Source organism: Medicago sativa, chromosome 8 (assembly GCF_051527215.1).
Source record: "Medicago sativa cultivar Bolivia chromosome 8, Bolivia_mono, whole genome shotgun sequence".
In the NCBI taxonomy this organism is placed as follows: Eukaryota; Viridiplantae; Streptophyta; class Magnoliopsida; order Fabales; family Fabaceae; genus Medicago; species Medicago sativa.
In genome coordinates, this window is record NC_140756.1 from 79791349 (window position 1) to 79814587 (window position 23239).

The 23239-nt window shown below is 31.2% G+C and overlaps 2 protein-coding genes across 6 annotated transcripts; both read left to right on the forward strand.

The window, feature by feature from the left end:
• Positions 1–6330: 6330 nt before the first annotated feature.
• LOC146902006 (uncharacterized) lies at positions 6331–10379 on the forward strand. 5 transcript variants are annotated; one of them, XM_085731248.1, is made up of 6 exons: positions 6331–7049; positions 7135–8304; positions 8546–8817; positions 8909–9051; positions 9156–9269; positions 9782–10379. In XM_085731248.1, the coding sequence occupies exons 4-6, from the start codon at positions 8944–8946 to the stop codon at positions 10136–10138; spliced, it is 579 nt and encodes a 192-aa protein (XP_085587374.1). In that variant the 5' UTR covers positions 6331–7049; positions 7135–8304; positions 8546–8817; positions 8909–8943; the 3' UTR covers positions 10139–10379. The 5 variants fall into 5 exon arrangements, with proteins under 5 accessions (XP_085587374.1, XP_085587373.1, XP_085587372.1 ...); XM_085731245.1 differs by having other exon boundaries at positions 6692–7049; positions 7193–7279; positions 7837–8304; positions 8546–9051; XM_085731244.1 differs by having other exon boundaries at positions 6747–7049; positions 7135–7279; positions 7837–8304; positions 8546–9051.
• A 5128-nt stretch (positions 10380–15507) lies between these two features.
• On the forward strand, positions 15508–21880 carry LOC146902007 (agamous-like MADS-box protein AGL8). The gene is made up of 8 exons (XM_085731243.1): positions 15508–15886; positions 17237–17315; positions 18680–18744; positions 18827–18926; positions 19021–19062; positions 20662–20703; positions 20812–20912; positions 21537–21880. Exons 1-8 carry the CDS (start codon positions 15702–15704, stop codon positions 21634–21636), a joined length of 714 nt encoding a protein of 237 aa, XP_085587369.1. The 5' UTR covers positions 15508–15701; the 3' UTR covers positions 21637–21880.
• The last annotated feature ends 1359 nt before the right edge of the window (positions 21881–23239 follow it).

The window sequence follows — 23239 nt, forward strand, 5'->3', positions numbered from 1 at the left end:
TCAATTCATCATTCGCATTTTTTGAGATGTTGAATAATGTAATCTATCGTTTTGAGTGAATGAATATCGTTTTGTTTTTGTAAAAAAAAAAAAAGTCATGTGAACATAAAAGTGAAAAACTAACACTTTGTTTTATTTAAAAACATATTCAGTTTCAATTTTCTAAAGTTTGTATTTATTTTAAATAGTTAATTAATAAGAAAATTAAATAACCATATAGTAAACAATTGTAATAAAAGAAAGGGTCTTGTTAACAATTGTCCTTGTGACACTTCCTTTTTTTAAAAAATTGTCTCTAGGACACTTGTTAATTATTAAAAATAGAAATAATTTATAAGTTTTATGTAGAAAAAAATATTTTTAAAATTTTTATTGTGTCGAATGGATCATTTCAAAAATAAAATTTTCTCATTAGACTTCCAAATAAATGTACTTAAGACACTTATTAGTATTTTACATAAAGAAAATATAGAAGTAAGTCAGGTAGAATATTTTGCAGAAAATAATGTTTTGAAATTTCCAAAATTTATAAAAAAAAAAAAAAACTAGATTTATTTTAAAAATCCGTAAAAGAAAATGATGAAAAATATATATAGGAAAAATTGCATATACCTCTTCTGAGATCTCTTTATATAACACTCACACCCCTCTCTAGTTATCAAAAAGCCCTCCATCCTCTACATTCATTATAAAAAATGCATCTGACATATTTATTTTTAGGGGAATTAGTCACTTTAGTCCCTAAATAGAAAAGTAGTAGTCTTTAGTCCCTGAATGCAGAGAAATTGCAAAACAGTCCCTGAATGTAGACTCTGTTGGTCAATTTCAGGGACTAAAGTGACTAATGGAGTCTACATTCAGGGACTAAATTGACTAACGGAGTCTGCATTCAGGGACTAAATTGACTAACAGAGTCTACATTCAGGGACTAAATTGACTAACAAAGTCTACATTAAGGGACTATTTTGCAATTTATCTGCATTCAGGGACTAAAGTGACCACTCATTTCCTATTAAGGGACTAAAATGACTAATTCCCCTTATTATTATTTTTGCCACGCTTACATCTCTTCCAATCAGTCACTATATGATACAATTAGATTTTTTGATTTAATTTAGAAATGTAATATCACACACACATCTGATATGTGCAATTTGAAATGTATGATTATAGATATAGACGTAAGTTTTGTCAAAAAAAAAAAAGAAAGAAGAGATATACACGTAAGTGTGATGGATGAAATATACTAGGCGTAATTTTTTTTAATACCATGAGGGGTAAGTGCATTTTGAAAACCAACACTCATGAGAGTTCAATGCAATTTCCAAACAAACAAAAAAGTATAATTATTTGAAAAGGTCCAATAATTTTTTTTTAAAAAAACTAAATTAGCCCGTTCAAATTGACATCAGAATCGAACCGAGACCTCAAGAGGAGCACACTCTCAGGTTCCAAGCTAATACCGGTCCAATACTCTCTAGATCTCCACCGTCATCCCCCTGCCTTCCAATCCAACCTATATCCGCCGCGATGTAGATTCAACCGTTGGTGGTGCGATGATTGGCTTTGGCAGTCCGCATCACTCGGCCACCGGTTTCTCTCAGCGGTTGTTTTCTCCATCGCTGGCGTTCATGGTGGTGTTAGTTTGCTGCGTTTTTGTGGTGGTTTGTGATGGTTTTCGGAGCGGTTTTGTGGTGGTGGTGCTGTTAGTTTTTTGTGGTGGTTCTCGACGTAGTTCATGGTTTTGGGCGTAATTTGTGACACGGTCTCTTAATTTTTGTGGTTTGAAACACGGTTAACATGACTTCCGTGAGTTTTGTTTGTGGTGATGATATTGAGGAGCTCGTAGGTTGTTTTTTAGTTGTGTTGGTTTATGGTGTGCTTCGTGGTGGTTTCCATGGTGGTGTTGATAATAGGTCTTTTGTGGTGGTGCTCATGGTGGTTTTTGGTGGTGATGCTCGTGTTGGATGGTGTTGGTTTTTGGTGGTGATGCTCTTGGTGGCTGGTGCTGGTTTTTGGTGAGGATGGATGGTGGTTTTTGTGGTGGTTAATGGTAGTTTTGGTGGTGGTGCTTGTGGTGGCTAGTGGTGGTTATGTTTTTTGTGGTTTTTCTTCCATGAGTTTTGTTGTTGATGAGATTTTCATGTTAGACGACGTGGCTTGTTTAAGGTGCGGTTACATGGGTTTTTAGTAAGTTTGATGGATATTTTGGAGAGGTTTCAAAGGTTTGGTTCAAGATTTGTTTCTGCTATTGCGCAGGCGTTTAAACTTTGGTTTTTGGAGATGACTTCTTTGTTTGGTGTTTAGTTTTTTATTGGTTTCGAGGGCCCTCAGTGGAGGGTGTTTGTTTGGGTGTCCGCATATATATACGGCACACTTTTCCATTGTATGTTACTTTTTAAGTCTCCTAGCCTAGCATTCCTTGTGCTTGCTAGGATTCTTTTATGTTTTAAATAAATTTCATTTTAGCTTCTTCAAAAAAAAAATACCGGTCCAATAAAATATTGAATTTATATTCTCTTCTATATGTTTGTTAATTGTTATACGTAAAAATAAAAATAAAAATTATCATAAGTAAAGGTCATTTTTTCTTAAACCAGTTCACCTAACTCGAAAAGTATTGATTAACTTAGATAAAAAATAAGTATGAACTTAAAAAATCAGATACTCAAATAGCTTGTTGAGTACTTCAAGTATGATCTAACAAAAATGGTTCCAAATTGAATCTCACCGCTTTAAGTATCCTAATTTTTTTGTTTCATTTTAGAAATTAGAAGATACAATGTATACTAATTATTATTTATTTTTATGAGTACATTTTATACAATTATAAACAATGCACTCTGTTTTCCTTTAATTTTTAAAATTAAAAAAAAAGTAGTGATTAGTTTCATGCATACACCAATTCCTTTTGAGTGAATAGGCAATTTCCCCCCGAAATTGTAAGTTTCATCAATTACCCCCCTGTAGTTAACGAAACATCAATTACCCCCCTGAAATTGCATAACGTTAATCAATTTACCCCCTCCGTCAATTTTTCTGTTAACTGTTTACGGTTATGATCAATTACCCCCCTGAAATTTTACACTTATGTGCAAAATGCCCCCTGAACTTTAAAAAAATTGAAAAAATTCTGGAAAAATATTTAAAAAAATTAAAAAATTCTGGAAAAATGAAAAATCAATAAAAAAAATTATTAAAAAATTCTGGAAAATTGAAAAATTAATAAAAATGAAAAAAAACGGAAAAAATTAAAAAAATCTGGAAAAATTAATAAAAATAAAAAAAATCTGAAAAAATTTAAAAAATTTGGAAAAATTAAAAAAATCTGAAAAAATTAATAAAAATAAAAAATGATTAAAAAAATAAAATAATCAAATAAAATGAAAAAGAATGAATAATTTCTGGAAAATAAAAAATATTCTGATTAGTATATATGTCGAAATTTTGAAATTCTGGTTTTTTATGTATTTTTCGAAATTCCGAAATTTTTATTAGTATATATGTCGAGCTTAGGCTTTTTCAGTGTATTTTTTCCCTTATTCTCGGTTTATAAATACACAAAAAGTTCCCGGTTTATAATTACACAAAAATTCCCGGAAAAAATACTAATGAAAATTTCGAAATTTCGAAAAATACATAAAAAACCTAAGCTCGGTTTATAAATACACATATTTTTTCCCTTATTCTCGGTTTATAAATACACAAAAATTCCCGGAATTTTTTTGAGAAATACTAATGAAAATTTCAAAAATTTCGAAATTTTTTCATTAAAATTTCATTTTTCCAGAATTTCATTTTTATTTTCGAAAATTTAAAATTTCATTAAAATTTATTTTCCAGAATTTTTATTTTCCAGAATTTCATTAAAATTTAAAATTTCGAAAATTTCATTTTTCCAGAATTTTAATTTTTTTTAGAAATTTAGAAATTTTATTTTTTTCCAGAATTTTTTAATCTTTTTTATTTTTTTCAGAATTTTTTCATTATTTTTCATTTTATTAGATTATTTTATTTTTATTAATTTTTCCAAATTTTTTAAATTTTTTCAGATTTTTTTCATTTTTATTAATTTTTCAATTTTCTTGAATTTTTTAATATTTTTTTTAATTTTTTTTATTGTTTTTTCATTTTTCCAGAATTTTTTAATTTTTTTTAATATTTTTCCAGAATTTTTTCAATTTTTTTTAATTTTTCAAGTTCAGGGGGCATTTTGCACATAAGTGTAAAATTTCAGGAGGGTAATTGATCATAACCGTAAACAGTTAACAGAAAAAATTGACGGAGGGGGTAAATTGATTAACGTTATGCAATTTCAGGGGGGTAATTGATGTTTCGTTAACTACAGGGGGGTAATTGATGAAACTTACAATTTCGGGGGGAAATTGCCTATTCACTCAATTCCTTTTCCTGGCTTTGTTCACATTCACAAGATGCAATCCCCCTTTACATTTTCATTTATCTCTTTTATCCCAATTTGGCCAAACAAAATTACGTGGACATGAGACAGTAACAACTAACCCTTTTCTCTGCGGGGTCTTATTTTGGCGTTTTACCTTGGATGAATCAATAAGAGTATCCACCACATAACTCTGTCAAAAGCACAAGCTTTTTCTTGTTTATATTTTCTTCTTTTTAAATGTTGGGTCATTCATTGTACTAAGCACAGCTGATGAATACTCCATGTCACCAAAATGGTGCAACAGATACCAATTCATGTCTTACTTTTTTGCTATAAGTTGGTGATAACTTCACTTCTGTAGTCCTATTGTGTATGAGCTGTTGCCTGTTTAGGACATGCCAATAATTTTTGTGTATTTATAGCCAAGGGCCTGCCATCAAATTATAGACTATAATATATTGTGTGTTTCCGAATTTCAATCTACTAGGAGACATAAAGATTTAATATATAAAATAAACTTTTACTCAAAAGTAAATAAATAAAATAAATTCTTTTTTTTTAGGCAAAACGAAATTAATCCATTTCATTAGTTTCCTTAGTTTGCTAATGTTTGTCCACGTTGAGACCTTGTGGTAACGTGCAATCTATTGTGAAGTATGACTAGTATGTTTAGTGTTTTATGCTTTGTTTAATCTTGTTGTTTCAAATGGGAACAAGAAAACAATCTTAAGCGGAGGCTTCAAAGAAAGAGAAACCACTCCTGCCAATTCTTTCAGAGGACCACATAATTATGATCATGCAAGGTTCAAAACTAAAGAGATGAGATACTTCCAGATTGAGAAAAGGTCACTGATACTTGGGAGTATGCCAACTTTGTTCAGGAAATCCACATGAGAGGATGTGGAACCATAAGCCCCCTCTCAAAAATAAAATTATATATCAAAGACATTATGATGGAATTTTATGTTAATATTTATCCAATAAGAGACAATCATGTGATACCATATTAACCCTATTCTAAAATCAATTGACATCATAGTGTCAAACTTAATGACACATCAATAACTCTTTAGTGGATAACTATATTATGAAATTGATTGTTGGATTGAAAGATATTATAATATAGATAATGCATGTAAAATCCCTCAAGGATGGGTATCGTGTTACTAATCCAGAGGATGGAAAAAGAGGAAGTAACATCGTGCATGACAAGCTTAATGGGCTGATGAAGTGAAAGCCAAAGTCATTGAGACAATCTTTGAGAAAGTCCGCTTGGCGTTGTCGAAAGCATTCTCTAGATCAAGTTTGAAAGCAACATCCATTTCTTCTTCTTGGACTTCCTTGTGGCATGAACAATTCATGAAAAAAATAATAGCATTATCAAAAGTACTCATATATTCCAAGCATAAAACTTCTTTCGTAGGGGTCAATAATGTTGTCAATGAGGGGGCTAAGGTGATTAACAAGAACTTTGGTGATTATTTTGTAATGGTGTTGCTAGGCATGACAACAAAACTCATACTTGTGGATACCCGCCTGAACCAAACTCAATTTGACGGGTTTTATCCGCTTTGACTGGATTTGAGTTTGGGTTTCTCCGATTTCAAAACACGAGTACGGAATGGGTAACGGGGATATAAGTACCCACCCAAAACCCATACCTAAACCCGCTCCGAACGTAGAAAGTCAATTTATTGCCCCTTTTATATAAATAAAAACCAAAATCCTAAAGCATTTCACACACACAGTCAAAATCTCAGTCTTTTAGATGACACTCACTTGTCACATTCTCTCTTTTCTCCTTCCATATCTTACACTCTCAGCCTCTCTCTTCACTGTCACCATAGTCATCAATCGTCACCATCCACTACTAGAAAAACGCGATTTAGAGACGGATTTTAGGGAGGGAAGACAATCCCTCACTAATAGGGACGGATTTAGGGACGGATTTTTGTATTTTCCACAAAACATGAGTTGCCAAGCATTAGTAACGGAAATGTTTAAATACCCGTCACAAAAATTCCGTCACAAAAATTCCGTGACTAAATCCCTCACTAAATTCTTTAACTGTATGTTTGTGACGGAATTTGGCATGGACTTTATCCCTCTCTAATGGATCCCTCACTAAAACCCTCACTAATATCACTTACATAACTCTATCCAAGGCATCCCTCACTAAAACCCTCACTACTATCAAAACTGAATTATTTCCCCCTCAATTCTTTTCACGTTTTGGTTTTTCCCTCCTCTCTACTAAAATATCCCCCCTCTTTTTTTTTTTTTTGGCTCACAAACACCCTAAAATAATTATCCAACAAAATTTCATACTCAAACCCAAGAACTCAATATTCACAAACCCTAAATTAACCAAAAAAATTTCCCAAACACTCAACCACTCTTCAGATAAAAAAATTTCCCAATTCACGTCAAATCTAAACCAAAGCTCTTCTCAATCCAAAAATGAATCGCTCCAAAGTTCCAAATCTGAACCAAATCTATCGATCCCAAACAGCAAGCTCTTCTCAAAAACTAATCGCAAGCTCTCTTCTTCTCAGAATCGCACACACCTTCACGGAATCGCTGTCATCTTCACGGAATCGCATTCATCTTCACGAAATCGCAAAAGCTCTTCTCAGTCCCAAAATCGGTTAGTTTCAGATTCTTTTGTCAAGGTTTCAATTTTAAATTTCTTCCCATTCTCATCTTTACTAATTTATGTGTTTAATTTGTAGATTCTTCTGAATTTGATGTTGAATTTCTCCTCACTGTGCTCATGCTCTCACAATACAGATCTTCACTGAATCTCACTCCCAAAAGTGAATCTTCTTCCTTCTCCCGAAATCCTTTCTCAAATCTTCAGTGAATCTCAGAATCACGGTAACCACTCTCTCAATCTCAGAATTTATTTGTTATTTATTTTTATTTTATTTTTATTTTTTTCAGAGTTTTTTTCTTCAGTGAAATTGATGTTTGTGATACTGATGTTGTTTTAATTTATATATATTAACTGTGATTTTCATCATGGCCTTACTTGAAGTGACACTTGGATTTTGGGTTCGAATTTTGTTGATATGTGATATGGTGTTGATACAATTTAGAGCAGGGTGTTGTCCCTGATATAGGTCATTTAATTTTAAGAAATCGTCAAATTTGTACTTGGTTAAGCTTTTATGACTTTAAACTTAGTTATAAAGATACGACTTGTTGCTTTAACTTTGATAGCATTTTGATATTTATTTGAATTTATTTACACTCAAAACAGAACATACAGCGCATAAAAATGTATGTATTGTACATTATGTATGAAAACTGCTTCAGTTTTTGTATATTTGAATAACACAACTCGTTTTCTATTGTGTTGACTAATTAGCTAGTAATCTTTATGGATTAGTTATTATTAGCACTGACCCTCTTGCTTTTTTTTGGCTTTGCAGAGTCAGAAACTTCCTTTGAATTTTCTATAACCCTTCCATGTAACTTCTTTGTAAATATCATTGACAAAGATTACTTGCTATTCATTTTTAGACAAACACAAGTGAAAAACCAAATAATATATATTTTGACAAAGAAGAATATCGAGAGCAGCATCAGTATTGATTAGTGTACATTTTCCAACTTCCACCTCTTGATGAAATGAGTTATGTTTTGTATGTACACCTGTTATTTCCCTAAAAAATCAACAACTTTTGATATAGCCACTTTAAGTAGGTCACTGTGCTCTTTTAGAGAATGAACTAATCTGTTTTTTTTTGGTGTATGCAACTTTTGATATATGCCCACTTTTTGATGGGGCATGGGAGTTTTTTTTGGTGCAAACAAGCTGCTGGTTTTTGGCTGTTCTGTTGCTTTTGGTGGATTCTATCTGACCTTAACAGCACCTTCTGCTGTTCTTCTGTGCTGAGGTACCTGCGCAGCTGCTTTGTAATTGTAGTTTGGCCTGCTGTCCCAGCCTTTTATGTTTGTTCCCTTGGTAGTTTTCTGTTTTTGCATTTGGTAGGATAAGAAGTACTCATACCGACATGATAAGAAGCTTTTCTTACAAATAACCATTGAACTTTCTTCTGACATCTGTGTTATATGTTTTAGATATGTCCAGATTTTGATGTGTTAATCAAATATATGTTTTTTTATATGTATATATAGATGGCATGAAATGTTACTATGACGGGTGGAGGAAGAGGTACTGGTATAGGTATCAGTAGAGGTAGGAGAGTTGGGGGTACCACACTCATCTGGGAGAGGTATGGCTGCCACTACTCCATCACACTCTATTGTTGGGCAAGCAACAAATCCTTCCACATCTCATACAACAACAAACACACATAAAAGGATGTTGCTGTAAGGAGAGTTCTCACTACAACATTCTCCTTTTCCTCTCTTTATATTAGTCTATCTCAAATCCACCTTCCAACAAGGTAGCGATGGAGAAAACATTGCTCTTGAAGCTACTCACTCTTTTAGCTTATTTACTATGTTTTGTTACCTTATCAACATCATCATCATCAGCTACAGTGAAACATATAAATGCATCCAAGCTGAAGATGTTTGTTGATGACCTTCCTAATATGCCCAAAGTATATGGCTACAAGGTTGTAGATGGCGTTCCCAAATCAAAGTGTCTCAAGATTGGCATGTTCAAGAAGAAATGGGTATGTTGCTGTTTTTGTTTAATTTCCTCATTACATGCGAATATCCTCTTATTTTGTTGTCTTTATTGTACCATTCCAAATTCATTCTTTACTTGTTTCGATAGGACTATACCACAGTTCTTGAATTTCAGGAGCTAGATAACTTTCTTTCTTATCTTGAAGTTGTGTGTGATAAACTATCTCTAGATAAAATATCCTCAAAATCAAAGGATATTGCTGTAAGTTAATACTTCATGACCTTATTGAACTTGATGAATATTTAGTATTTAGTCTATTGTTAAGAACTGATGCTATTTCTAATTGTTTTAATAGATCTGCACTGAAATAATTGTTCATTTATGCTAGTTGTTGGGAACTAGTTATACACTGATGTTATTTTTATGGAGGTTCTACACTGATGCTAAATGTTAAGCACATATGTAGCAGTCTGCAAGTGTATGTTTAATCAATTAGCTTAAAAGATATTAAGAAATAATATAAATGTACCTATGACTTAGACTGAGCACTGACATTTCAATTCTTTTTTTTTTTATTCCATACCAATCCTAACTCCACTTGATGCTTCAGTTTTTGTAATATAGGCAAGCAGTGAACACAGTATAATAATGTTGCTTGTGGGAAAAATAATGAATTGTCTTGACAAGAAGATATATCAGAATGTTAGTTTGTTTTTGTTGACTGAATGAAGTATGAAATTATTACTTGTTAGTAAAATATTATTATTTTGCAGGATGAGTTTGAAAAAAGGATTATTGAGAGGGATTCACATGAGGAGGCACTAGGGGATGATGTTTCTAGACATGAAAGTGACAACATTATCTTCTTAGATGTTGTTGGAGGAGTAAATAAGAAGGGTCGTATATATGGTTTGGGCCCGGAAGCTGGGAAATATAAGCCATTTAGATCTTCCATATCTGATGGCATCTTACATTCTGAATTTGAACAAATGAGGGCTGAAAACACATCACTTAAAGAGAAATTGAAGGCTCATGAGAAGTTGATTCGTGCATCGCGGGAGCAAATGACTAAATTGATGGAAATGATTTCTCAAGGTCATCTACACCCACCTCTACCTCCATCTACTTGATATATAGATATATAGTATGTATAACATATGGTTATTTTGATAGCTTGGTTGCAAACTTAGTTAATGTGCTACTTCTAGTACCATTAAAAATGTTTATGCGTTTCTTATGAAACTTATTTTGAGAGTTTCCTTATGACTCATGTATTTTGAGAGTTGAACAATGGTTGTAAACTTATTAAGTTTCCTCATGACTTTTATGGTGATGGGTATGAAGACAATTTATCAATTGTTTTTTATTGTATATTTATAATTTTCAACAAGTTTAATATAGTAAATATATTTACAATACTAATATAATTAATTAATGAAATCTGGTTTGAGATTTGTCATTAAATTTCTGTTTGAATTAGTGAGGGAATTTAGTTTCATCACAATTAGTGATGAAATATGCCTTCACAATTTGAGAGGGAATAGCAATCCGTCATTAATTAGAGACGGAAATATTGGTAAACAACTATGGAATAGTCCCTCACTATTAGAGAGGGAACAAGAATCCCTCACTGATTACTGACGGATTTGCCAAAGTTTTCTGGTGCATATATAGTGACGGATTTATATGATTAGTGAGGGATTTTATCCGTGTCAATTAGGGACGGAAACCAAAATCCCTCACAAAAATTTAGCAAGGCCAATATTCTTAAGGGATTACCGGTCGTCACTAAATCCCTCACTAAATTCGTTAGTGAGGGAATTATGGTAGTTTAGTGACGGATTTCTACCCTCTCTAAAATTGATTTTTCTAGTAGTCTCTTTGCTGGATAATGCATTACAGCAAAAAGATGGTCAAAGAGGTCAAGAAGCTAATGAGTCTTAGTTATTTAAAGATGGTCAAGAGGCAGGGGGGGACCCACCGTATGGTTGGGTGTGGCTATAGCCACAACATATTATTACCTCTTTTTTTATTATACTATGCCCAAACAATTAAATATGTACAATATGTGTTGTCAATATATCACATTTCCATGCAATGCGTAGCGCTAGATGTAGCCTTAACTAAAGTCGTGTCTTCGGTTCAACTCTTCGCGCTTCAGTTTTTAACATTTTTTCCCTAAATTATTAGCATAAAAAAAGTAAATCATTCATAAAACTAGGTTCCAGGGAATCAATCTTGAAACACATGTTCTAAACAAACAAGCCTAAGCCATTTTGTTGTAGTGCTTATCATTTTAAACTTTTACTTTATTAATATATATAGTCTCTTTGAAACTTTAGCCACACCAATATCAAAAGTCTGGGTCCGCCCCTGTCAAGAGGTCAACTTTGAGAACGAAAGCAATGACAGTTTCAAAGATAGTGCGTGAAGATAGCCAATTGCAAAGGTGTTGTGGACAAGATTGAAGATGTCATTTTCTACTATGTATCACTATTGCTTAAAAACAAAAAATGGTACGTATTTAAACCTAAAAAAATAGTAAAACTGTTATTCTATTTGTTATCATTCGTGCATCAAATACATGATAGAATAAGTGTTATCATATCACTAGCGCACCAAATAGTGTCAATGTTTTAAACATTTAAAACTATTAGATACCAACACTCTAGTAAAAAAGAATAAAACCTAAGAGCATCCACAATGGTAGTTCCCTAACAAGGACTTCTTAAATGGACCCCACATGACACATCACTTATTTATAATTTTTTAATAAAAGTACCTATTAAGGACTCAATGACTCCAATGGCAATACACTAATAAGGACTCCAATGAAAAGTACTTAAATATGTCCCACTATCTTTACATATTAAACAAAAATAATTTATCTATTACTCATTTTTACAAGTGGGACCAAGTAGTACACATTTTATTACTTCTTTATGCAAGTGGGACCAAGTGGTACACATTTTATTATTTTTTTAAACGTGGGACCCGTTAGTTACTCAAGAGAGAGAGGGTCCTTATATAGTTGTCTGTTCCTTAACGGGGACTCGATTTTTCTTCCTCCAATGGAGGGTCCTTAACGGGGAGTGGTCCTTGTTAAGTAAGGACCCCCCATTGGAGATGCTCTAAGAGCATCTCCAATGAGGGGTCCTTACTTAACAAGGACCACTCCCCGTTAAGGACTCTCCATTGGAGGAAGAAAAAATGAGTCCCCGTTAGGGAACGAGCAACTATATAAGGACCCTCTCTCTCTTGAGTAACTAATGGGTCCCACATTTAAAAAAGTAATAAAATGTGTACTACTTGGTCCCACTTGCATAAAGGAGTAATAAAATGTGTACTACTTGGTCCTACTTGTAAAAATGAGAAATAGATAAATTATTTTTGTTTAATATGTGAAGATAGTGGGACATATTTAAGTACTTTTCATTGGAGTCCTTATTAGTGTATTGTCATTGGAGTTATTGAGTCCTTAATATGTACTTTTACTAAAAAAATTATAAATAAGTGATGTGTCACGTGGGGTCCATTTAAGGAATCCTTGTTAGGGAACTACCATTATGGATGCTCTAAGGTGTGTTTGTTTCAAGTTTGCTAAATTTATTTCTAGGAATAACATTCCTTGGAATATAATGATGTGAATTTTATTCCAAGGTATTTAAAAAATATATGTTTAATTTGGTTAACATTATGTTATTCCTAAGAACCTTAAAATAGAGATTATAATAGGTAGTTAACACATGAATTTATTTCCATCTTCACGGGAACTTTATTTCCATCATTTTCTTTGGGAAATTTTTTCTATTCCCATAAACATTTTATACCCGGGAATAAAATTTAGTAGACTTGTAACAAACATATGAATGTATGTCCTCGTGAGCTTAGCTCAGTTGGTATGGACAATGCATAAAATATGCAAGGTCCGGGGTTCGAAGATCAGCCACCACAAAAAAAAAAATATGAATGTGTATTTCTATTATTTTATTTTTCAGAAATCTATAAATATAAAGTGAAACAAACGCACCATATAAAAAAATCGAAGAATTTGAAAATAAACATTTAAAGCTATTAAATACCAACACTCTCTAATATTTATTCTTTTAAAAGAACTATTACCAACCCATCCTCCTTAACAACACGTTCCAAATTGGCCTAAATAATTACCACCACATGTTGTCCACCATATTCATCTAGGTACATAGAATTATTTAAGAGACTGTCAGGCGTCGGCTATTATATATATGCACTTACGGATCAAATTGACCACATGGCCAAAAAACCATGTTTTTTTTTCTTGGGTCATGTTAACTTATGCCCTTAGTACACAAGTTAAGTATCTAAAAAAAGAAATAAATCATAAGTTTTGTATTGAAAAAACAAGTTTTTAAACTTTCAAAGCATTGAAAGCACAATTTCCAAAACATAGTTTCTACAATTGGCTTCTAAACTTGTGTCTTAAGGACACAAGTTAACATTTCCTTTTTTTTATAATTATTTTGAAGTATTTTAGTTTTTAGAAATTCAACTCTTAATTAAAATGAATAAGTGATGAATTTGGAGTTTGAACTCCATTCTTTGAATATCACAATGTCTTTATCAGCTGTATTGTTCTCTCAAAGATAAAAGATCATGTTATCTATTAGTAATATTTGCGTCCGTAAATATAAGACTCTTTTAGCAAACATAGAAAGATTAAAAAAATTAAAGTTTTTGCATTAAATTTGTAAATAATATGCATTCTCTTTTCAAAATTATCTTTCAATTATTAAGAAATAGAAATTGTTGATCTTTTTATTCTACCAATTTTATTAGGATATAAAAACCCACTTAAGTTGGCATAGTGGTATTGGCTTCGGATTTGGGAGTGTGCTTGTCCTCGAAATCTCAAGTTCGATTCTCTTCGGTGCCAATTTAGCTGGGTTAAGCTGGGTTAATTCAGCTTATTCAAATAAAAAATTATTAGGGTATATATTTTTATACAAAAATATTAAGCTGGGTTAATTCAGCTTATTCAAATAAAAAATTATTAGGGTATATATTTTTATACAAAAATTAATCAATGTATCTTAAATTTTGAAAATAGTCCTATAAAAAGGGACAAGAAAATCTTGCAAAAAGTCTTTAAATAAGGGCAGATGTAATATACAATTAAAAATTTCTAAGAGTTATACAATATTCTTTATTCGTTTTAACGTATAAAGTAAAAAAAAATTATACTATATATAAAGAAAATAACATGTTTTGACTCTTTTGGGCTGATTTTTTCTCTTTTCAAAATTATCTTCAATTTTTAATACAAACAACACATATAACATTAGATAAGTGTAAATTCAAATATTAAAATAAACATGTAACAAACGCGATATGAGTAACAAATTAGATGAGTATATATGTAAAAAAAAACTAGATTAGTATATCTATACTTACTTTTTCATCATTTCAATTATACATTTAAACAATTTTTTTTATAAAAAAGATTGTTGTTTGTGTCATCGAAATAGATAGTCATGGTTACTATGATTTGTTATAATTTGAAAGCAACAAATATTTATACTTTAGGTTTTAATCAAAATCAAAATTTCATAAAAAAAACACCGTTCATAATTTTCAAACGTTAACTCAATTAAAAGAGTGTCCGTCTTTTCGATAGTAGTAGTAGTAGTAATAATAATAATAATAATAATAATAATAATAATAATAATAATAATAATAATAATAATAATAATAATAATAATAATAATAATAATAATAATAATAATAATAATAATAATAATAATAATAAGGAGTCCCGGTGGCAATGGTTAAACAACTAAAACAAGAAATTTTTGAATAAAAAAGAGTTTGATTATTACTTGATCAAATGTAACAACTTTATATTTTTTAAGACAAAACTTCTATTTATGGAGTCTTTAACCAATGCATTTGGAAACAATGGTTAGCAAGACCCTAACAAGGAGAATGCTAGTAGAAATGAATAAAGAAAATAAAATAGTATTTGATTTCAATTTACTAAAATAGTAAGACCACATTTGGACTAGATTCAGAGTCCCACCTTTTAATTTAATTTAAAATAAAATAAAATAAAATTATAAATTATTGATAAATTTGTAGAGACTACTACGTTACAAACTTTATAATTAGAAAAAGTAGTTGAAGAAACTTTTTTGTTTGGTAAAAACATTGAACAGACTTTTAACAAAGTTACGGGATGTTTTATCTTTCCATGACACAAATAAATAAATAAAGAAACAAACGAAATGGTACGAGAAACAGTGGGGCCTAAACAAAAAGGACATAGTCTAAGCCAATGGTAACGAGACAACGCTTTTAACGAAACCACCATGGTTTCATCAAAACCACCATCGAGATCCTATCAGTGGTTTTACATAATTTGTCCTTTTTTGCTCTTTTTCTCCGGAATATGTTATAATACTGACCACTGATATTTTCCTATTTTATATAAAACGAAAAAAGAACCAAGGAGCTGCGGTGTATGTGCTCAAAGCCCTTCATTATTTCAAATCAGCATTCATTCATAACAACAAAAAATTATATATTCAAATTAAACTTTTGTTATATATACTATATAAATAGTGTACGTACGTATATATAACGCACCTACCTAACTCTCCTCCAATTCATGTTGTGATAGCTAGTGTGTGTGATTGATTCCAATTCCAACCAAAAATGGGGAGGGGAAGAGTGCAGTTGAAGAGGATTGAGAACAAGATCAATAGACAAGTCACTTTTTCAAAGAGAAGGTCTGGTTTGTTGAAGAAAGCACAAGAGATCTCTGTGCTTTGTGATGCTGATGTTGCTCTCATTATTTTCTCTACTAAAGGAAAGCTTTTTGAATACTCCAGCGATCCTTGGTACGTTCTTTTTCTTTCTTCAATTCTTTTTCTTTCTCATATAAGTTTATTTTATTTAATTATGATTATTTTTTCAACTTAACTTAATAATGGTTTCTCTCCTGGTACATCATGCATCTAAATCCAAACATCATAATTTCTGTGTAAATATTATTATTAGATCTTACTGAAATTTGTCTACTATATGATATGCCACACATCTATATCTATATACCTGTTTTCTGTAATATTTTATTTGTGCTGTCAATTTTTCTTCCATTGTACGGTATTTTCCCTTCAATTTTAATTTGTCCTATACTTGAATATACTAAAATACAATATATAATAATATATGCATTAGTATCAGTATATAATAATAATATATGTTACGGCTATACTGCTGTTTTCTCTTTAATTCCATGATGAATATTTATAAACAGTGAATTGATTTGTTTAAAGTTGCTGGTTGGTGACGTGGTTGATTGATGATAATGAGTAATTCCCAATTGTCCACTAGATTCCTCTTCCTCCTATAAGAGAAGAAAACTAGATCGATCTCTCCACCTTGAAATCTTTAAAACATATTCTTAAACAAATTTGATTAATTTAGTTAACAATTGACATATATTATTATTATTATGAGATTAACAGAATAAAAAAGAAAAAGGCTGAGCAGTTTTTTATTTAAATCTGACCGATCAAGTGTGTCAACGGGAGATGTATAATTGACATGCTAATTTTAGTCTGTGGAAGTTGTCAGTTTGAAGTAACTTCTCAACATTTTTTTTTATCAGAAAACGGGTGCTGCAACAACTCAAATGGCTCAAATATGTCATCAAATATTTATGCTATAGTAGCTGTTCATTAATATTGCTCCAATCAAATCAACACACGTAGATAGCAACATTATTCTTAATTTTCATTCTTTTTTTCTTCTTCTCATTCTTTACACCCTTTTCATGGCATCAATAATCACAACCCTAAACTCATTCTTATTGAGACATTAATTAATTCTCTTCCAACCCTATTAGTTCATGGTTATGGAATAAACAACAACTTAGTTCATGGTTATGGAAGAAAGGACCGAATAAATTCTTCCAAATGAACACCATGTAAACCAGGAACAAATGTTGCATAAAGTGACAAAACCCCATGACAATGAAAGCTTCCCTTCAGTATAGGATCAAATACGGATATAGTAATAGTGCGAGTTGATGTATTTTCCTAGTTAATTCAAGTATATCACTTGACACTAATTTTCCTTCAAATGTGCAGTTTTTCTGATTTTAGGTTTCCTGAAGATGCATGCATGTAATCAGTAGTATATAATATATAAGCTCACTGTTTTTTTTTTTTTTTTTTTGTTAACAGTATGGAAAAAATTCTTGAACGATACGAGAGATGTTCGTATATGGAAAGGCAGCTTGTTACAAGTGACCAGTCACCAAATGTAGGTCTTCATCTCCTCATCTCAATGAACCTTGAGCTTGGTTTTCTTAATTGGTTTGGTTTTTTTGGTTACCCTTCAATGAATGTCCTTTCAATCCAAAAATAGAATACCAAGTAAAAATATTAACAACCAAAAGAAAGAGTCTAGTTCTAAATAAAGAGATATTTGTTCATTGTTGTTATATATCTCAATTTTAATGTCCATACAAATTTTAGGAGTAATGACCATTTCAACCCTCAAAATTTTAAGGGTGTCAAACAATTTCGTCAAGAAAATCAAGTTCTTTTTTAGAAACCAAACTAGCCCATCAAAATTGACACTAAGAAGAATCGAACCTGAAATCTTAAGAGAAGCATACTCCAAGGTCTAAAACAAATAGTCCAATACCACAAGACCAATCTAACTGGGTCAATGAAATAGCAAGTTAGCCTCTTAAATTATTTAAAAAACGTCCATCCTCCCCCCTAAATCGTTTTGTAATAAACATCTATCAAAAAAAAAAAAAAAAGATCAACATATTAACTTGAATGGTCTCTTGTAATTCTCTCATGACAAACATCGAACATTTAAAATCGTGGTGCTAAATTTGAAAAAAGTACTAAGTTGAATGACATTGTTCAATTTAAAGATCTAAATTCATGTTTTGAAAATCTTAGAGACTAGATTGATGACCCTTTCAATTTTAGGACCAAAATGTTGATTTACTCCAAATTCTATCTATGTTATGTTAATACTCGGAGTTTGATTTCTGAATCTCTTTCTCAAATCCCTTGAGGTATCATAGGTAAACCACTCATGTTACGTGGTGGAAACAAATTTAATTCATTTTTAGTCTATGTTAACACAAATATAGCGTTTTTAGACTTTTACGAGAAATATTTTAAGAATTGAAAACAATTAAATGAGTCGATCAATTGTAACAAAAAAATGAGTCGATCAATTTGCTAATTTTAATGGGACAAAAAAATATTTAATTATATATTTTAATTGAAGAGACGAGGAAAAGAACATATGATTCCAATTCTCTATCGATGACGTATTTGATCATTTACTTTTTTGTTTGTTGAATATGCAATATTAAGGTAAACCTGTACAACACAATCCGCTAACCAAAGAGACAATACCACGGTGCCACCATACGCGTAACACCTAAATTTTCTTTTTTTTTTTTTTGAGAGAAAATTTGCTTATATTTACATAATGCATAATTGATTCTCATAAATTCCCAAATCCAAACTCTTTGCTTATATTTACACAATACAAGATCAATAGAGTACAGATTGTAACTTTGGACAGTGCTACATTAGATTAATTGAAACTGGACTCTGATATATCATTATCTGCATGCATGCATGCATTGTTAGGAAAATTGGGTTCTAGAGCACGCAAAACTCAAGGCTAGGATGGAAGTGCTTCAGAGAAATCAAAGGTACTAATTAATATTTTTACAAGCAAAGATAATTTTGTTTCAGGAATAAAATTAATATGCAATGGCAACTGCTTTGTTTCAGGAATTTTATGGGAGAAGACTTGGATGGTTTAGGTCTCAAAGAGCTTCAAAGTTTGGAGCAACAACTTGATTCAGCTCTCAAACAAATTAGATCACGGAAGGTAAAGTTAAACTATGCTACATTGAGAATACTTTTGGTGATGTGGTTTGATGTTTTAATTGAATTATACTCACTTAATTTGGATTCTCACGCAGAACCAAGTTATGTATGAATCTATTTCAGAACTTCAGAAAAAGGTGAGTAATTTCTTCTGCTAAATTTTTTCATCGAGATAATTATGCATGTGTATACAAACGATAGGGAACAATATTTGTTTATTTTTTCTCTTTCCCTTGAAAAAATGGTGCAAAAGATGTGGTAGATGGTTTCTAGGGATTTTGCAATCAATTTGGGAAAGCATGCAGTCAAGAGATCTTAAATGTCGAAAAGTGATCAGACGGGATCATATTTTGGCACCATCAAATTAACATAACAAGCTTAAAATTTGGTGAAGTCAGATCTTCATATAAAATCCTACACTACTAGAGAAACTTGAATATATAAAAATAAATACAATCTGATTAAAGCTCGGTATCTTAAATTGTAAAATATAAATATAAATATAAATAAAACTTGATTTTCTTTGAACCATTTGATAAAGATCGGATTGTCATTGATGTCCTAAATGCGTGATTAAATTGACTGCTAGGAATCCAACTTCATTAGCTCGATTCGGCGAAGTTAGAAAAGAGTATTGCTATACATCCCGATGAAAATTATCCCGAGCTGATCACGAAGAGGTGCTGTCCAGTTAAGTTGCTCCTTGGCCGGAATTCAAGGGAGGGTGTGGTTATAATTTAGGAATCATGCAATTTCTTGATGTTATCGGGATAATATATGTCGGAAACTTTAGCATTTTTCGTTAGAAAATAATTCAACTTCGTTAGCTCGATTAGGCGAAGTTAGAATACAAATTATCCGATCTTTACCAAATGGTTGAGATCCATCAAAAGCTTTATAAGTGTCAGAAGCAATTATAACTCTACAAAATTATGTTTGACATTTTTTTGAGAAGTCAACTTGGTGGAAGAGCCTCACGACTTATGTTTGACATTTTTTTGAGAAGTCAACTTGGTGGAAGAGCCTCACGACTTAAATACCACATCAAGCACTTTAATCTACACGATGTGGGACTCTTAACATTGTCACGCCCTTTAAGAGCCGGTGTCCACGACGACTTTCACTCTATCGGCATCGACCCGATTGTAGCCATTTCCTTTATGACCGCTTCACTCGCCTATTGGTAATTCGTGTAGCCCTTTTTGTGGTCCAACTCTCAATGAAAGCACCAATTGTTAGGATTTAAGCCTATGAGGAGAGCTCAACCCAAATGACTAGTCCATTAAGAGGGAGTCACCACACCAAGCACTTTAATCTACTCGATGTGGGACTCCTAACACAATTTTGGGTACTAAAAGCAATTCTACTTCCTTTGATTTTAGAACTGATTCTAACACACAAATTCATAATTGAACTCACTTTTATATAAATGTATCCAAACCCAAATCACTCTACCTTCAACTCACTTTTAGTGAGAATCAATTTTACGGAATCAATTCTTGGCAAAACAAAACCAAACATACTTGTTTTATAGTAAAATTAGGGACGAACATTGGTTAATCATAGTTTATGTTTTCTAAATTCTGTTGAATATATTAAATTGATAGAACTATTTTTCCTCCACTTTTATGTAATAATATGTGAACATTGTTTTTAATATTGACCAAACACACATTGGATAGTCATACATTATAATTTGGTTGAGTTTTTTTGCCCTTTTCTTCTATATCATGCAGGATAAGGCCCTCCAAGAACATAACAACTTGCTCGCCAAGAAGGTAATGATGTTTTCTTGCTTTTGTTTTTAACAACTATGCCGAATGTGGTGTTTGGATTTGGAATAATCTAACAGTACATGACAAAATGATTTGAGTGAAAACCTGCAGATAAAGGAAAAAGAGAAGGAACTTGCTCAAGAGGAACTGCAAAATAGTGTGGAGGTGACTCCAATTGAAACTCAACCATTGGAATCCATGAATACTACAGGGTTAGTGTATTTTCTTTGATGTATAATTGAATTCAAAGGTTCCCACCTCTCTGGCCGTGTATAGTGCATATGCATCTGCATGAATTTATATTTGACTTTATGTACCTAATGTGTACTATTTTTTTGATTTGGATACTCTTATATTCACTGGCCACTACATTCAATTTTTCTGCATTCTCCTACATTTGCACTATCATTAGGGTATTTTTGATATTTTCATCACCTACAATATTTTATTCTCTCTCCTATAAGAGATAAACGCTTTGCTTTGAGTGTGCTATTAATTTGTCACATGGTAAAAACAACCTAAAAATTGTTGGTACCCCCTATAAGAGATTTAATGCTCTCAATATGAGAACCTATGCTCAAATATATTAGATTTAGCTTTGAACACATCCTCTAATTAGCTCTATTTATAATCCATTCCAAATGCCAAAATCTTGGTGGCTTGTAACAAACCTCAATAACTATGCATATTTTAATTTAAAATTTAGCTATGCATAATGCATCATGCACGATTAGAGTCATCATTTTAAGCACCATGTCTTAATATAGTTCAATTCCTATTTGAATATGCAACATATATATAACATAAAACAAAGTATTTTTACTGAGTTGATGCAGATCTGGGTCCCAACATGCGAATTGCAATGAAGAAACAGCAGCACAAACAAGATGTGGTGCCATTCTTCCACCTTGGATGATTCGTCCTATAAATGAATAGTAGCAGAAAAAGATAAATTACGTACATTGTAGTATTGTACCACTTTTCTTTATTCAAAACACAAATACAGCTTGTAGGAAGCCTATAGATATAGTATATCATCGATATATAGGCATATGATGGGTGATGACTCACAACCTGCATTGTAATTGTGTAATTATGTAACATGTCTGACTGAATTTCATTGTTGCTGGGCCGGCCATACTATATGGTCTCGCTATAAATACAAGTCTATATATATTGAGGAGTGTTGTTTTTTTTTTTTTTTTTTTTGAGATATATTGAGGAGTGTTAGTAACCCGTATTCTAACATATTTTCTTAAATTTGTTTAAATTTATATCGATTTCACTAAATTATAAGTTTTATTTTATAAATTTGATGAAACTCATATTAATATTAACTTAAAGAAGACACTTTGTTGGAGTGTGTATGTTAGAAACAATTATTAAAAAAGTAGAAATGGTATTTTATTAGTGTTTGTACTTTGTTGTTAGGATATATCATTGTTAGTTGGTTAGAAGTTAGTTATTAGAGGTTATTTGTTTTACAAGTAAACCGGTTAGTTGAACTTCTATTCTAACTAGTTAGTTAGAAGTTATTAGAATATATCAATATATCATTGTTTTACAAATAAATTTATACGGATATCACCAAATTATGAGTTTTATACAAATTTGATAGAATTCATAAAGATCAACTAAAAGAAGATTGTGCATTGGAATATGTATGTCAGGAAAAATTATTAAAATAGTAGAAATGGTATTTTATTAGTGTATGTGTCTAATTTTTGTGTTTGATCAATATTTCTCTTTATTTAGTAGAAGAATATGTGACTTTCATAAATCAATGTATAGATACTGATAAGAGGAGTCTTAATAACTAACAAACTCTTACATTCACACTTTCTAACGCTCTTTTATTTGTTAAAATTTGCATGGCTTATACGGCTATACCAAATCAAATTATATGAGTTTTAACAACATAATTTTTAACCAATAACAAAAGTGCGTTAAAAATTGTGTTGTTAACATTATTCATGGTGATAATTAAGATAATTTCTACACTCAATTTATCACAAATTTATTTAATTATAAAGGAAAAAGGAACTATTTGTAACCAAAAGAAAAAAATCTTTAATACCTGGTTTTTTGTTTGGTACTGATATGTGCCAAAGTGTTCAACAAAAACAAATAGAAAAATGTACTATTCGGTGCTTGATAAAAAGAAACAGTTCAACTTTAGAATGTGTTTGTTAAGAAAAAACCTTTACTATTGTTTTTTTAGAGGAACTTTACTGTTTGTTATTGGAAAAAAAAAAAGTAAAAAATAGATGGGTTTGTTTTGAAAATTTTAAATATTTTCCTTTTAAAAACAAATGTGAAAAAAATACAGTAATCCTGAAGTTATTACAAATTTTAAAAACATATTTTTTGTCCACAAATACTAGCTGAATCGGTAAAAAAAAATACTGAAATTGTTAAGCTGGAGGCCGTGATCGGGGTTCGTACACCGGTCCCTCTACTTGTGTGTGTGAGTTTTATAGTTATTTGTCATTTCGTCAATCTAAAAAATATTATATATAAATTTTAAAAACATATTCTT